Source organism: Hyperolius riggenbachi, chromosome 1 (genome assembly GCF_040937935.1).
Source record: "Hyperolius riggenbachi isolate aHypRig1 chromosome 1, aHypRig1.pri, whole genome shotgun sequence".
Lineage (NCBI taxonomy): Eukaryota > Metazoa > Chordata > Amphibia > Anura > Hyperoliidae > Hyperolius > Hyperolius riggenbachi.
Window position 1 is genome coordinate 124072661 of NC_090646.1, and position 16377 is coordinate 124089037.

Below are 16377 nucleotides of genomic sequence, written 5' to 3' on the forward strand. Positions count from 1 at the left end.
TAAAAAAAGATCAAAAAGTATTCCACCACATTTGTGTCCTTGAGTTACTCAACCTCTCATCTTAAAGCTTTTGTATGTACACACATAGTCAAGGCAACCTTTTTATTAATACTGGTTGTCGATTGAAAATTTTTGATTAGGAAAAATGTGGACAGAGTGCAGGAACTCACAGGAAATGGCTAGGACTGATCAACTGATCAACAGTTCATTTGCATTGCCCTGTCAACTAAGCTTGAAAATGTGTGCATTATCCATGTGTTTGAAATCCAACTCCAGGGAGATAATCAGTTCTTTTGTTTTGGGTTTTTTTGTTTTTCATTTCCTGTCAGTAGGGTGTCTGTGGCATTAGTGTAAGCAATAGTTGTCCTGGTGAAATGAGCTAGATTTGCCTGGTTTCAAGACAGGAAATGTGAGATTTCTCCAGGATGAGAATAGACAAGAGTTGAGTTTTAGATGAGGTTCTAACCCCTTTTATGCTATTCATAACATTTTCCTTCTAAAAGTAAATTTTATCCCTCTGCCAATGCATGTTTTTAACTTTCTGATAACCCGTAACAAAAATTCCCCCAACACATTACCACATTCAGACTGCAGTCCTGAGATAGAAGCTTTTAGCATCTACATCTAAACACTTCACATTTTTTAGACTACAAATGTAATGTTTGGTTCTTCCTTCTTTCCTTCTTGGGAACAAAAGTGAGAACGTTACAGTGACACAGGCATCCAGCAACAGCCAGGCGCCAAAGATTGATACGAACAGAGCAGCCATTGATGACTTCGGTAGACGCAAACTATCCCTGCAAGAGAAGAGGGCAAGGAACAAACAAAAATTTGTACGCTTTGGCCCAGTTACTGAGATTGACCAGCAGAAATGGGACAGACTCTGTATTGCTAAACCTGGTAGCAGTGAGGCAGATGCAAACGCTGAAAGCGGATCTGATCTTGTATGTGCCAAGGCAGTTTTATCAGACAGTGCCCCAGTAGTTCAGACTATGGGCACCACTGTTTCAGTAACACATCTACAGACCAAACTGAGGTATCCTGCACGCTTTCATCTGTGTGTGACTCTGTGTGCCGTAACATACCTTAGTTAATGTCCTAACCGCATGTCTCCTTAATGCAGGTTTTCATATTTCTGAAATATTGGAAAATTCCTTCTTGTTCTGCTTTCAAAATATCACTGCTATTTTTATTACTTTTTGTACCACTACATTTTAAAGCCTAGACCATGTGTCTTTTTCCATCTGAAGGAATTGGTAAGGGAATTAGTCTCAGCTATATGAAGCGGATGAATGAATAGAGTTATAGCCTGAGTCTTTAAGTTTCTCATAGAAATGGCAAGAATGTTTCTTTGTTTTCTCTGGCGAATTCTTCTTGTAACGTACATCATATAATTTATGGTTGCTTCCTGTTTCTTCTGTTTTGGCAAATACTACTGGCGTGTCTCTTGAGTAGATCTTCAGCTGAAACCTGTAAAGTCCCAGAAGCCTCTCCAGTTCAGGACATTGAGGAGGGTGGACATTCGCTGGATACCCAACGTGATGACATGCTGGCTCGTAGAATAGGCACATTTCAGAAGTGTGCCAAACCAAGCCAACCATCTCCTTCTACTGTTGACTATCAACGCAATGTTGACCAAGGGCAAATAAACAGTCAAAGCATCAAAACCATGGAAACGATCGAAATTAAACAGCTGGTGCAGGATATGGATCAGCCCCTGTGAGCATTGTGTGCCTTCTATGTTCAACTAAAGAATGCCTTGTCCTTTACACTCCAATGCGTATATTATGTGCTCCTGCTTCATACGTGTTTGCTGTTTGCCTAAGTGAAAACTAAACTGTTTGGGTTATTGGTTTGGCTGACGTTTGCAGAGACTCTAACATTGTCCCAGAGTGATGAGGCATGTGGTTTCTTGAACAACATTTTATTTCAAGGTATTGTCACATGTCCCTATAGGAACAAGGATGTACTTCTTGAAATGACAAATGACACTCAGTCAAAGTGCTCTAACATACCTGAGACAGCTGTCACACAACACGCAGCTGTAGAAGCTACACAGAAAGATGAGACCAGCCTTCAGAAGGACAGAAGTACACCGGACCCAGAAAAAGATGACATGATGGTCAGAAGAAGGATTTCTGTAAGCCAGAGAACACCAGGGGTCAACCTAACTCACTTCCTCCCAGTGCCATTTTCTCTTCAAAAAAACGAAGAGAAGTCCAACATCTCACAGCAAAAGGAGAAGACCATAAGGTCAGAAAATGAAATAATGAGGAAACAGTCATTTACTCTAATTATAAACTAAAAAGATTAAACCTAAAATGTAGTGTGTGGAAAAAGGATTGGATAAGTCTAGAGATCAAGCATGGAAAAGTATTGAAAGCAAGATGTGCTGTGGCTTAACAAGGTTACAAAACATAGACCAGCTAACCATTGAATATATAAATATATCTGCAAAGCAAACAATTAGAATGCAATTATGTACTAATTACTTGTAGATTAAGCTCCGAACATACCAGTTTCATCTCCTCAGTATGTAAAGGCATGACTTTGAATGTATTGCAATTTTCTTGGTCACTTATTTATATAATTGTTTCAGTATTTAGTCATGTATTTCAGTTCTCGGTGAGCATTGTGACCTGTGCATGTATTTTGTAAGATTTGAAGGCTAATGCACATCTTGTATAACATTTTCTTGAAATTACTTCCATAGCTCCCTCCATATGACCTCAATTACGCCAAATAACGCTCCCCAGGCCCATACAGCTGTCAGGACTGACAGTCCATCAGACGCGCACCTCCAGAACAAAGCAGAAGAGACCACTGAATTAAGAGATGATCTGACGTGTCAACCAGCTCTCAGTCCCATTGAGAATAATCCCATATGTGCAGAGCTTAAGTCCCAACCACTACAGGAAACTCTTGAAAGACCTGACCATGATTTACTGAGGTCAGATAATTTGTCATCAACTAGAACTCCAACCCTTTCCCTTTTTGTTAGGTAGACTTGAAAATAGTTACAAGTTTACAGTGTGCATGTGTTTATTTTATGCATGAATGTGTCATAAGTGCAAGAGTCGATCTGCACAATCAAATAAAGTTTAATGACTTTTACTGATGCAAAAGAGTCATGAACGCTGTAAAACAGACAGCTGTTTCGAAGACACACATGTCCTCTTTATCAGTGTAACAACTGATGAAGAGGACCTGTGTGTCTTTGAAACAGCTGTCTATTTAACGGGATCATTGTCACTTTTGCATCAATAAGTCATTGGATCTGATGCAGTATACTCCAGTAAAGTTGCTGTGTGCAGTGAGTGAAATGGCAATTTTACCGTTACTAGTGCAGGGGGAGCATCGGCAATTACCCATTACCACAATAATGGATGTGTTGCTATGGTAATGTGTTAAATTGTGTGTTACTATAGGTCTAAATGTTATTGGCCGGTGCTCCACCATCGCTAGTAAGTTGCGCACTCCCTGCGCATGGCAAATTTACTGGAGTTTATTACATCAGACCCCTTAAACTTTAATGGATTGTGCGTCCCCACTTTTTGTACTTTGGACTGCTGAAGAGGTGGTACCAGCCTACCTTGTGTGATCCCAGTCCATCCAGCTAAAGAGCTGTACGAATTCTATTACAGATCGACCTTACGTATGTGTCTTTACAGGTTAAACAGAATTTCCTATCTAATATCTTTTTCCAAATCTCAGAAACTGTGATACTTTAGCTAATTGTGTATTCCCTGCAACAACTGTGTACAGGTTTTTTTTTTTTTTGTATGATGATTGGCAGTTGTCGCGGCAATGTGTTAAGGAATTTTCTTTTTAATGCTTTTTATTTATTGTAGTGTTTATAGCTCATTTTAATAATTTTTCATAAAGTATGTTTTGCTATTAGAGTAAAAATTAAAGTTGTAATTCCAGAATCTTTGTTCTTAGGTTTTGTGTTTTAGTTTAAATAAATGTCATAAAGGGGACGAATTTTAGTTCTAGAATTGTAGCCAAACAGGAAGTCCTTCCTGCTGCAGGGCATGCTGGGACTGAATACAGATTGTGTAGCTCTGTGTACTATAGATCCATGGCATATAATTGACAGTGCTGCAAAGTATACGCCTCACCTAATTCTGCGATTTTTGTTCTTTTTCCTGCAAGTTAATCTAATTATACATTTGGTTTTGTAGATTCAGCACACACTCGTCTCTGTCAGACGACTCAGAGTAAGTTGCATTGGGTGCTTGGAAAGGTCCTACTGCACTAATGCATGCTCTAATCTGCCTATGATAGATCTTGTTATCATGGCTTGTTTCCTCTCAGCTTTGAGTACTATCAATAACTCTACTGAAAGCAACGTTTGGAAGCATGAGATTAATATATTTACTCAGATGCCATTTTACACACATACTGCCCTTTAATGCAAAGTATAACCACTGCATGTTTTTTTTTTTATTATTCCTGGCTTCAAATGCAAAGCTTACTCATATAATAGAGTTTTTTTCTCTCTTAAATAACATAATACGGCTGCATGTTAACAGAGTATGTCCTTTATGAACAGTTTTGGATGTTTTAGAGTCTTTCACGATGGAGGGAAGATTTAAGTATAAAACTTGTGTGCACATTTGTCATCATTTTAAGGTCTGAATCCAAGTCCTATTGGAAACTTCCAACCACCACCACCAACACAAACACTTTTTGTTTTTGTTTTTTTGCTGATCCACATGAATAACTTACATTATTTGCATTTCAGGTATAATTTTAATTGGCCTGGTGGTTAAAGGGAACCTAAACTGAGAAGGATATGGATTTTTCCTTTGAAAATAATACCGGTTGCCTGACTCTCCTGCTGATCCTGTGTCTCTAATACTGTGACTGCAACCAGTGGAGAGATACATATTATTGACCCTGATCAGTTTCAACACAAGCTGAATCATTGTTGGCATGTGTGCGGTTGACAGCCAACAGGGGTGTTCCTAGGGTCCTTGGAGATCGGGGGCACCTGTGGGCACTAGGTGTGTGGGGTATATGCGGAGCGCTGTGGCAAAAAATGGGCATGGCCATGCGGTGAGTGGGCAGGGCCATGGGTGGGGCCAAATGTACATGAACTTAGCAGCGGTGTAAGCTACAGATAACGGGCCTGCCCATCAAAATATTGGACGGCGCCCCCTGTCCTTTATTTAGATAATTTACAATCAGTATAGACATAGATAAAAGATGTATACGCACATACAATTTTGGTTGGTCAATCACTGACCAATTTTACCACCCCAATGCAGTAAGTGGGCCAACAGACAATGAATTTGATGAACAAAGCTAAAATTGGCTAATAAAAATTGTATGTGTGTACCAGGCTTTACAGCTAATAATGTACATACTGAAAGTAGCAGGGATCAGCATACAATACAGCTGGTTTACAATCAGTAAAGGCACAGAGTAACACCTTATACTGTACACACTGGAGGTAGATCAGCACACAGTGCAGGCACTAGAGAACAGCTTATACTGTACATACAGTAGGCAGCAGAATTCAGCACACTGCAGCTAGCGCGCCGAAAAATATGAGGGTTACGTTGTGGGCGCCGAAAAATGGGTGGGCCAAAGACCAAAATGTGGGTGTGGTAACAGGTGGAGACAAATTTACATGAACTTAGCAATGGTGGGACATTAGATTAGGACAGTGGTGGCGAACCTTTTGGAGGCCGAGTGCCCAAACTGCAACCCAAAAGTCACTTATCTATCGCAAAGTGGCAACAGCAATTTAAGCTAAATACTGTACAAACGTTTTATCTCATACATGAACATTATGGAAAATCCAAGTTGAAAATAAACAATTTCATCCATCCTACTCCTGAAAAATGTATTCCTTTTTTTAGAACCTCCCAGTTTCATTTTCTGTTTTAAAAAGCTAAAGAAGTAGGTTTAATGTTATTGTCTCATATGATAATGATTCAGCAGTTCCCATAGTCTTGCAGTTAGCAATCATGTGACCCCAACAAGACAAATTCAGCAATCATGAGGCCTCCCACCAAGACAAATTCAGCAATCGTGAGGCCCCTATCAAGACAAATTCAGCAATCATGAGGCCCCCAACAAGACAAATTTAGCAATCATGAGGCCTCCCAACATGACTAATTCAGCAATCGTGAGGCCCCCATCAAGACAAATTCAGCAATCATGAGGCCCCCAACAAATCATGAGGCCCCCAACAAGACAAATTCAGCAATCTTGAGGCCCCCAACAAGACAAATTCAGCAAGCTTAAGGCTCCCAACAAATTATGAGGCCCCCAACAAGACAAATTCAGCAATCATGAGGCCCCCAACAAGACAAATTCAGCAGTCACGAGGCACATAGACAGCATTTCACATAAATGAGCAGAATGCCCCCTTAATATGGTAGACACCTCTCTCCTGGCTTCTGAATTCTCCTCTGCTGGCTGCTGTGCCTGACAATACTGTTTTTGGCTGGATTGGGGATGATGTGTGGGCTGAAAGGCCTGGCAGTGATGCTGTGGCCTAGATGGCAGTGATGCTGAGGCCGGGTTGGCTGTCGGTGATGCTGTGGCTGGGTTGGCTGGCGGTGATGCGGTGACCTGGCTGGCGGTAAAGCTGGGCTGTGCTTGGCTGGTTGAAGTAAATGCTGGCCTGACTGGTGGTGATGCTGTGGACTTTTTGACAGTGATTCTGGGCTGGTTGGCTGGTGGTGATGCTGGGCTGGCTGGCCTGGATAGTTTAGATAGTGCCCCCTAGTTAAGGTAGTGCCAGGAGTCCCCCAGTTTAGGTAGTGGCAGAAGCCCCCCAGTTTAGGTAGTGACAGGCGCCCCCCAGGTTAGGTAGTGAGTGACAGGGACCCCCAGGTTAGGTAGTGAGTGACAGGGACCCCCAGGTTAGGTAGTGAGTGACAGGCGACCCCCAGGTTAGGTAGTGAGTGACAGGCGACCCCCAGGTTAGGTAGTGAGTGACAGGTGCCCCCCAGGTTAGGTAGTGAGTGACAGGTACCCCTCAGGTTAGGTAGTGAGTGACAGGGACCCCCAGGTTAGGTAGTGAGTGACAGGCGCCCCCCAGGTTAGGTAGTGAGTGACAGGGACCCCCTAGGTTAGGTAGTGAGTGACAGGCACCCCCTAGGTTAGGTAGTGAGTGACAGGCGCCCCCAGGTTAGGTAGTGAGTGACAGGGCCCCTAGGTTAGGTAGTGAGTGACGGACCCCCAGGTTAGGTAGTGAGTGACAGGAGCCCCCCAGGTTAGGTAGTGACAGGGACCCCCAGTTAGGTAGTGACAGGTGCCCCTCTCTCACCTCCCAGCAGCAGCCCAGCGTCAGACCTCCGTATCAGCCGGCGATCCGACCAGTTAGAGCGGACGCAGTACGCTTTATATGCGGAAGTCACTTCCGCATATCAGTGCGATGTCCGCTAGGTCCTAGCTCCCGCACTAGTGGTTGCCGGCTTATCGAGGTCTGATGCTGGCAGCGGTGGCGGCTAGCAGGGGGGGAGGGGTGTTTAGCGGCGGCCAGGGGAGACAGCGGGGCACCCGCGGACATGTTGGGGGCACAGGCCCTCCTAAAATAGAGCTAGCGACGCCCATGACAGCCAACCACCACTATTCCCCTTTTATGTTGTTTCCTTGCCATTTGCAAAGCCAGACTCCCAGGGCCTGATTCAATTAGATAATTGTGAGCCTTTAACGCCAGCGATTGTTGTAACACATGCAAATTGCTAATTGCATGATTCAATGAACAAAAGTGTTCTGGGCAAAAATTACCTAGCCCACTGTCATGAATACAAAGCCACCTGAACAACTTTTTATCGTTCAGTGTGCATTTCACCTTAAAATGTTTTTTTGTTAAAAAAAAAAAAACTACAGCATTGTGCACCGCTTATCACCTCAGCACTTTGTAGCCTTTTCTTATTTAAAAAAATTAATTCCAAAGCATAAATTTGACTGAGGCAGGGAACACACTTGACTGTTTTCGTGCGCGTTTTCTGCACAGAAAAACTGAGAACTCATGTTAATCAATGGGCAAGTTCACACTTAATATGTTGTTCGCGCGCAGAAAAAAACCTGACATTCTGCATGATGATTCTGCACATTTTGGGCCCATTCACACTTGAAAGCGCAAAACACCAACGCTTACCGCAATCTCGTTTAGCGCTTCTATAGCACTGAACCGCGATCGCCGGGAAATCGCCTGAAAATGTTGCAGGCGACTCGTTTGCATTTCACGATTTTGGCCGATTTTGCGGCGATTAGCGCGAATCGCCCAAGTAAGACTGGACCCATAGGGTTTCATTACACTAGCGCTTTCAAAAGCGCTAGTGTTTGAGCGTTTTGCCGAAATCGCCAGCAAAACGCTCAAGTGTGAGTGGGCCCTTTGTCAGTTTTCTCTATCAATTACATTAGCTGCTGTGAAAAACACGCACGCGTTTTCCTGCATAGAAACACAGTTGGTGCGAGGAAAAAGTATGCAGAAAAACGCGCGCAGAAAACTGAAAGACAAGTGTGTCCCCTGCCTGAATATTCACTGGAACACTTTGAGTAAGGAACACTTGAGGTTGAGTAAAAATGCAGGTTGAGTCTGCAAGCTGGATAGTTTACTGGTTAAGGGCTCTGTCTCTGAGGAGACCTGGGTTTAAATCTTAGTTCTTCCTGTTCAGTAAGCCTGCACCTATTCAGTAAGGAGACCTTGGGCTGGACTCCCTAACTCTGCTACTGCCTGCTTAATGCACCCTGGTGGCTGCAGCTCTAGCACTTTGAGTCCACCAGGAGAAAAGCGCAATATAAATGTTCTGTGTCTTGTCTTGTTTACTGTCCTGCATGTGTGTGTCAGAGAGAAAAAGGAGACGCACAAGTGAAACTTTCCCAAGGACCACTTATAAATTTGCCAAGTAACATAACCCTGGTACCATTTCAGAAAGACTGGAGCCTTTTATGCATTATTTTACATGTACTGTAAAGTTTTGTGTGTAAGTGATTACATTTCCTATTTTGAGTATATATGTACAGTTACTAGGCAATAAACGAGCCCAATTGACACAATGTAGAGTCTTCCCGTACTCTCTCCTATAAGCGGTGCCGCGCTTTACTGTGGTGTGCAAAAGGAATCCTCCTAATATTTGACATTTTTTCTTCTGCCTTGTGTTGTCTTAAGTCCTGTAACAGTGGAATTTGGCGATGTATTACTGTGCATTGCACAGATGAGGGTTCACATTGTTGACACCATCTTAGTCCTTTCTTTAAGTCTTTCCATTAAATATTTGGACAGTCGCATAAAATGAAATGGGAATTTATGCTCACGCTTTGAAATGAATGTTTTATTCCTGGAGGAATATAGCAGTGCTGCTATTCCTGTGACCTGTTTGAAGTACAGGAAGTGAGCAATTTCATATAAAGAGAACCATGATGAAAATGTAAACAGTTGTCCATGGCAATCATTTCTTGTTTGATGGCAAAAATCAAAGGAGATTATCAGAGTGCCATGCAGAGTAAATGGGTACTATTCCAAGCCACAACCTTTAAATTACCTAGACTGTGGTTTCAAATAGTAAAGACAGCTTGCACTCGTTCTTTCAGTTTGCCCAGCAGATGGTAGAGGTAAGTACCAAGCAACACGCTGGACCTGATTCATTATATAATGTTGATTATGATGATTAATATTTTTTACATTGTTCTCCCCAGAAATTTTATTTCAGGCGGGGTGCATGAAAAAGTAGCCAGGTGGGGCATGACTGGGGAATGCAGGGCTGGCTCCTCATATGAGGAAAAGAAGGCAAGCTGATGACAGCCGGGTGCTCACCAACATCAGCCGGGTGGAGCACCCCCTAAAAGAGCCTGGGGAGAACACTGCTTTATGTATAAAGCATCATTCGAGTTTAGCCGTGTGGTAATAATACAAACACCATGGTCCGAATGCAATTACCAGTAACTTTTTTTCTCCTAGTTGATATTTTCACACCTTGCCAATAAAATGCCCTCTAAGCCACCAGCAAACAAGAAAATGTCATTTTAATAGTACAGTTTTACCTACTTGTTGGCTCTTTTTTTCAAATGAAAAGTTATTTTGAGAGAGAGAGAGGATGAACAATTATTTCCTAGGAGATAATTCAGGAGAAAAAGTTAATTACACATATGGGTCCATGGCCTAAATGCAATTCACTTTTTTCTCCTGAGTTTTCTCCCAGGAGATAATTTTTCAACTTATTTTTAAAGAAACTTTTCAGCACTTTGCAATTGGAAAAGTACCAAAAGTAAGTGAAAAAGGGGTAGTATTTTATTCCTTGCTAGTGCTTTAAAGCAGGGATCCCCAACCTGTGGTCCGCGGCCCACTGGTGGTCCGCAGGACGTTTTCAATGGGCCGCGGGACTGTCCTCTTGTCTGCCCCCACCGCCCCGCCCCCTCCGCGGCCGCCGCTGCTGTTACCTTTGGCGGCCGCGTGGTCTCTTATATTCTCCTTTTCTCTCTTCCCAGCGTGAGTCACAACAGCGCGCCCTGCGGCTGCTGTGATAGAGAGGGAGGAAGCAGGAGAGAAAGAGCGGCCTCCTGTAGCGGCACGCCGTTACTATGGGAACCGCTCTCTCCTTCCTGCTTCCTCCCTCTCTATCACAGCAGCCGCAGGGCGCGCTGTTGTGACTCACACGCTGGGAAGAGAGAGAGAGGGGAATATGAAAGACCGCCGGCCAAGGTAACTGCAGCGGCGGCCGCGGGGGGGAGGTGGGGGCTGCTATACTGGGGCACTATACTTGCTATACTGGGGCACTATACTTGCTATACTGGGGCACTATACTTGCTATACTGGGGCACTATACTTGCTATACTGGGGCACTATACTTGCTATACTGGGGCACTATACTTGCTATACTGGGGCACTATACTTGCTATACTGGGGCACTATACTTGCTATACTGGGGCACTATACTTGCTATACTGGGGCACTATACTTGCTATACTGGGGCACTATACTTGCTATACTGGGGCACTATACTTGCTATACTGGGGCACTATACTTGCTATACTGGGGCACTATACTTGCTATACTGGGGCACTATACTTGCTATACTGAGGCACTATACTTGCTATACTGGGGCACTATACTTGCTATACTGGGGCACTATACTTGCTATACTGGGGCACTATACTTGCTATACTGGGGCACTATACTTGCTATACTTGGCACTATACTAGGGCACTATACTTGCTATACTGGGGCACTATACTGGGGCACTATACTAGGGCACTATACTTGCTATACTAGGGCACTATACTTGCTATACTAGGGCACTATACTAGGCGTAGTGGGCACTATACTGGCTATACTGGGGCATACTAGCTATACTGGGGCATACTAGCTATACTGGGGCATACTAGCTATACTGGGGCATACTAGCTATACTGGGGCACTATACTAGCTATACTGGGGCATACTAGCTATACTGAGGCACTATACTTGCTATACTGGGCACTATACTAGCCGTACTGGGGCTTTACTAGCTATACTGGGGCATACTAGCTATACTGGGGCACTATACTAGCTATACTGGGGCACTATACTAGCTATACTGGGGCATACTAACTATACTGGGGCATACTAGCTATACTGGGCACTTTACTAGCTATACTGGGGCACTACCCACCCATACTGGGCACTATACTGGGGCACTACCTACCTATACTGGGCACTATACTAGTTACAATGGGCACTATATTAGCTTTACTGGGCACTATATTAGCTTTACTGGGCACTATACTAGCTATACGGGGTAACTGTACTAGCCATACTGGGGCAACTAAACTCCCTATACTTAGGCAACTATGCTAGCTATGCCCCCCCCCCCCCCGTAACCCGCTGTGCACGACACTGTCCACTAGGACGCTAAACCAAGCCCGCCCCCAGCCCCCGAAACATCCCCCCCCCCACCCCCCGTGGGCCCCGGAGAAAAATTTGGTCAGAACGTGGTCCCCGGGCCGAAAAAGGTTGGGGACCCCTGCTTTAAAGGGCATTTTATTCACTTGTGTGCAAATATCACCTAGTAGAAAACTTAGAAGAAAAAGTTAATTGCATTTCGGCCCATGCCTCTTATTCATTTCACTTTTTGATGCTGCAATGTGGTTACTGACTGATTTGCTGGGAGCACAGAAAGAGATAACCACCTGTTTTTATATGGTAGCTCTCAACTCGGCAGACAGCTGGGAGATCAAATTACAGTGGCTCATTATTTGTGGAGAAGGGAGAATTACACTGGCTTTTCTCTATAAACACACACAGGATGGATTTCCCTGTGTTTTCCATCTCTCCTGTGCATGAGTTCAGCTCTGCTTTCCGGCTTTAATAATGAGGCAGTGGGGAGCTTCTGCAGTCTTCAAGATAACAGAATTGCCCTTGCAGCTGTCATTCAGTATTCTGTCTGCCTGGTTATCTCCAGACACACTCAGGTGAATTGGCCAGCTGATGTCCAGTCCAGTAACAGAGTTATCCTATTACATGAATACACAGCAAAGCCAGCTCTGTGATCTGCAAGTGGTGCAGAGGAGAGCAATGAACATACAAAGGCATCAAAATGCTGTGGTTTTATGTAAAAACATGCAGGCAAATGCAATACTGATGTTTAATGTTCCTTTTTATGTACTCGCCATGAATGTTATAATGCAGTGATATTGCACATGCTGGTATTTTTGGATCACATTTCCCTGTGAGTATATGTAGCACTTGTGAAATAGAAAGGTATTTGCTACATGACCTCATTCTGCTAAATTGATGGCAGAGCTTAACCTGCAATGGCAGGATGTGTCAGGCTTGTCTGCCGCTGTAAACATGTATGACAGTTTCACGCCATGTACAGTTCTGCCAGCTGAAGGGTATTTATGCAGGTGTGTCTCCTTCTCCCTCGGGAGTGCAGCAAAGCCAACTATTCCTCATTTATATTTCCCAGTAGAGACTTTAACCTGGAGCCTTTCCCATGTCAGCAATTATTCAAACACTGAGCTTGTGGCATCAGCAAAGTTACTGTTTGAGCTCTGTTTGGCATAGTGGCCATTTTTCTACCTGTCATTTATCTGGCTAAAGGATCACTATTGCAAAGGTGTACACATATTGCACATAGAATGCACTATTAATTACTTTTCTCCTATGTTACGGTCACTCACAGCAGGCAGTGAAAGTCTGACGGCTCTATCAAGTTTTGGACTAGTTTACCTCCTCATGTGGGGTTCTCAGTGTCTTCGTTATTCTTTACAAAAGCAATCTCTGGAAAGGATCTATATAAAGATGCTGCCTACTCATGTGCACACTATTTTGGCAGTTGGACTGAGCAACTGTCGTTTAGTAAGTGATTTATTTTGAAAATAAAGAAAACTTTGAGAATTCCCCCCCCCCCAAGCAGAGATGGACCAGTCCAAAACCTGTCCGATGTGCCACCATTTTACTGCCTACTGTAGGCAACAGGAACCCAGGAGAAAAGGAATTTACAGTGCACTTGAATCTGGAAGAAAAGTACTACTTATAAATATGTGTACACATACATTTTACATTTTAGTGTTTCGCAATAGTGGTCCTTTAATAACTAATGCGTTTGTATTAATGCAGGCATACACTATTGAGCCTTGTACACACAGTAGACAAAAAAACTAGACCAAGACCATCGATAGCCATCACTGCACTTGAGTCTAAGCCATGATAGAGAACCTTGGCACTCCAGCTGTGGTGGAACTACAAGTCCCATGAGGCATTGCAATGCTCTGACAGCTCTAAGCATACTATCTGCATTGTGTTGTGTATCTTATTGCTATTACCTGTATTGTTGTATCTATGGTCTGTTACCTGTATTGTTCTGTCACCCCTGTTATCATTGTCTGTAATCCTATTTATTGTACAGTGCTGCATAATATGTTGGCGCTATATAAATCTAATAAATAATAATAACAACTCAGGGAGGCAGAGGCATGATGGGATTTGTAGTTTTGTCACAGCTGGAGTGCCACGGTTAGCCATCACTGCTCTAGTGTGTGTAGCTATCTAACGATTTATTTTAGTGATGCAGCCCCTTGGTTTTGCTAAACGACAAACGTGTGCATTGTTTGCCCTACCCATGCCACAGGATGCTGCTCTGCCGTACACCATACGTTTCCATTCTCCTCTCCATAGAGCTGAACATGCTGCTCGGTTACAGCAGTTTTAGTTTGCTCAGCCTTCACTTCAGCCTAACATTTGAGACAGTTAAATGTCATAAAGGATAAGTTTGCACAAGGAAGGCTTTTATCAGTGCTCATAAAAACGAAATGGCTATCTATTTCCATTCAAGACCTGGACTGTTGTTAAATTGAACTTGTGTATATTCAGTCTGCTGTTTGAATTTTTGTTTTAGAGCAAGGCCTACTTTTAATTACTGTAAATGTCCTTATGAAAATGACACCATTTAGGCACAGGTCGTCAGGCTGTTTTGTCTCTATCAGAGTAAGGTATAAACTGGATAATGGACTCTGTGGGTAGGATGTGTGAGTGTGCTCTTTACAGGGTGCCTAGTTGAGTTATAGAGCATCAAAACCACCAGGGTTTTTGTAGTTGGAAGCAGCCTCCCCTGCAGTAAAAGCTATACCATCTACTGAGAGTTCTATTTCTCCATAATGTAACTGGATACCGTGACCGTCACAGCACTTTCAAAGGTCTTTTCCATAGAGTAATATAGCCAAACCATACCTTGCTCCGAGGAAGGCCAAAACAGTAAGAAAAGGCTAGAGTTAATAATCAATAAACCAAAGTTGCTATTAACCAACAGCTTTCGAATTATTCAATTTACCTTCACAGGTTTTTAGAAGTCAGCCCACAGTCAGGAAATGATGCATTATCACATTCCATACACCTTCTGTTTTAAGAGTGAATGTTGGCAAGTGCAGTTCACACAGTGACCCTTATTCAATTCCCTTTTACGCCTAATTTTTCCCTTAGGTGATATTTTCTCACTTTTTTTTTTTTACACTAAATTGCATTTGAAGCCACCAGCAAGATAGAAAATAATCCTACTTATTTTGACAGGACTTTTTCACCTACATTATGGTACTTTTTCAATTCCTGAATGCTGAAAAGCAGGGCAGAGGCAAGAGAGGCTCCAGCCTCAGGGAGCAGTGTATGAGGGGGTGCACAACTCACTCAGCTATCATTCCCCTATTGTGTTTGAAGCAGAGAGAAATAATAAAAGGGGCTACATGGCAGTGACTGCAAGCCAGATAACCAGAGATTCAGGTGCTGGGGGGCTCTGGGGCGCCTCTTAGTCTAATAGCAATCAGTGTGGGAGGGATGGAGGGGCGCACTTTGGTGTATGACGGCTGGGGTGGAGGGATGGAGGGGCGCACTTTGGTATCTCAGCCTTGGGTGCTGGAGGACCTTGTCCCGGCACTGCTGAAAAGTTATTTTAAAGAAAAGAAAATTATCTCCTAGGAGAAAATGTCAGTTAAAGAAGGACCAGTGTCATAAAACTATTCAGATATGCAATGTTTTTTTATGTTTGCTTGTGTATGGTATTTGAAGTATTACAGCATAGCATCTGCAGGACTTACTATACTTCTATATAATGGCATATAATAACCTATAAAATGCATGTACTTTTAGCATTGCACATATGGTATTAAAATGCATTTGTTTCCCTTGGATTTGTTATAAAGTATCTCCTCCTACAGGGGAAGCATGGAATTTCAGCTTCACAGCATTCTACTGAAAAGCTGCATGAACTGTTTATCTTCTGGTGCCATCTTGTGGTTATTCTGCAGAATGCAACAGATGATAGTGAAAAGTAACCCTTGTTCTCATGTATCGTGCAGGAGTGTAAGCATGTGTGACATGAGATACGAAGAGGAAGGAGGTATGCTGCCTCATAGCAGAGCTCACCATGAACACTTACAGTACATCAATGACTTGCTGAAAGAGGAGGATGACACGTGGCAAGATGTAGGTAGTTCTATCCATAGCCAAATAACATCGAGTAAAACATTCTGTTAACAATGTGATCATTTCTGCATTTGAGTTTTTGCATACATTTTCATATCAGTAGATTTGAAATAAAAACACATGCATATAGGTGAGATATTTATCATGTTCTTCTATACAAAACATTTACCTTTATTTTGAATGGAGCACTCAGGAGCGATTCATACATAAAGTTCAGCTTTTCATGACTGATGTAATGATGAGGCGTTTTGAACTTTCTTTGATAGCATCGTGCACTTCAATGCTGGAGTATGAAGACTTCCTGTTGAAGTCAGTAAGCCAAGTTTGATGCAGGCAACACGTCTGCAATCATTTTAGATGCTTGCAATTTGATGACTGGAGCAGGGATAGCTTATTAAAAACATAAGCTGCTCTGTTTCAAGGGTTTAAGTAAAGCTAGAGATAGTTGGAATCTC

General features: G+C 43.0%; 1 protein-coding gene across 4 annotated transcripts in view; it reads left to right on the forward strand.

The window, feature by feature from the left end:
• Positions 1 to 16377, forward strand: part of LIMCH1 (LIM and calponin homology domains 1) — a 358780-nt gene that overhangs the window by 284468 nt on the left and 57935 nt on the right. For 2 of the 4 annotated variants that reach the window (XM_068278486.1, XM_068278487.1), the window contains exons 12-17: positions 698 to 1036; positions 1456 to 1719; positions 1957 to 2253; positions 2714 to 2950; positions 4185 to 4220; positions 15796 to 15922. In XM_068278486.1, coding sequence (XP_068134587.1) covers positions 698 to 1036; positions 1456 to 1719; positions 1957 to 2253; positions 2714 to 2950; positions 4185 to 4220; positions 15796 to 15922 — 1300 coding nt within the window. The remainder of the gene's footprint in view (positions 1 to 697; positions 1037 to 1455; positions 1720 to 1956; positions 2254 to 2713; positions 2951 to 4184; positions 4221 to 15795; positions 15923 to 16377) is intronic. The other 2 variants (XM_068278488.1, XM_068278489.1) reach the window with 2 other exon arrangements.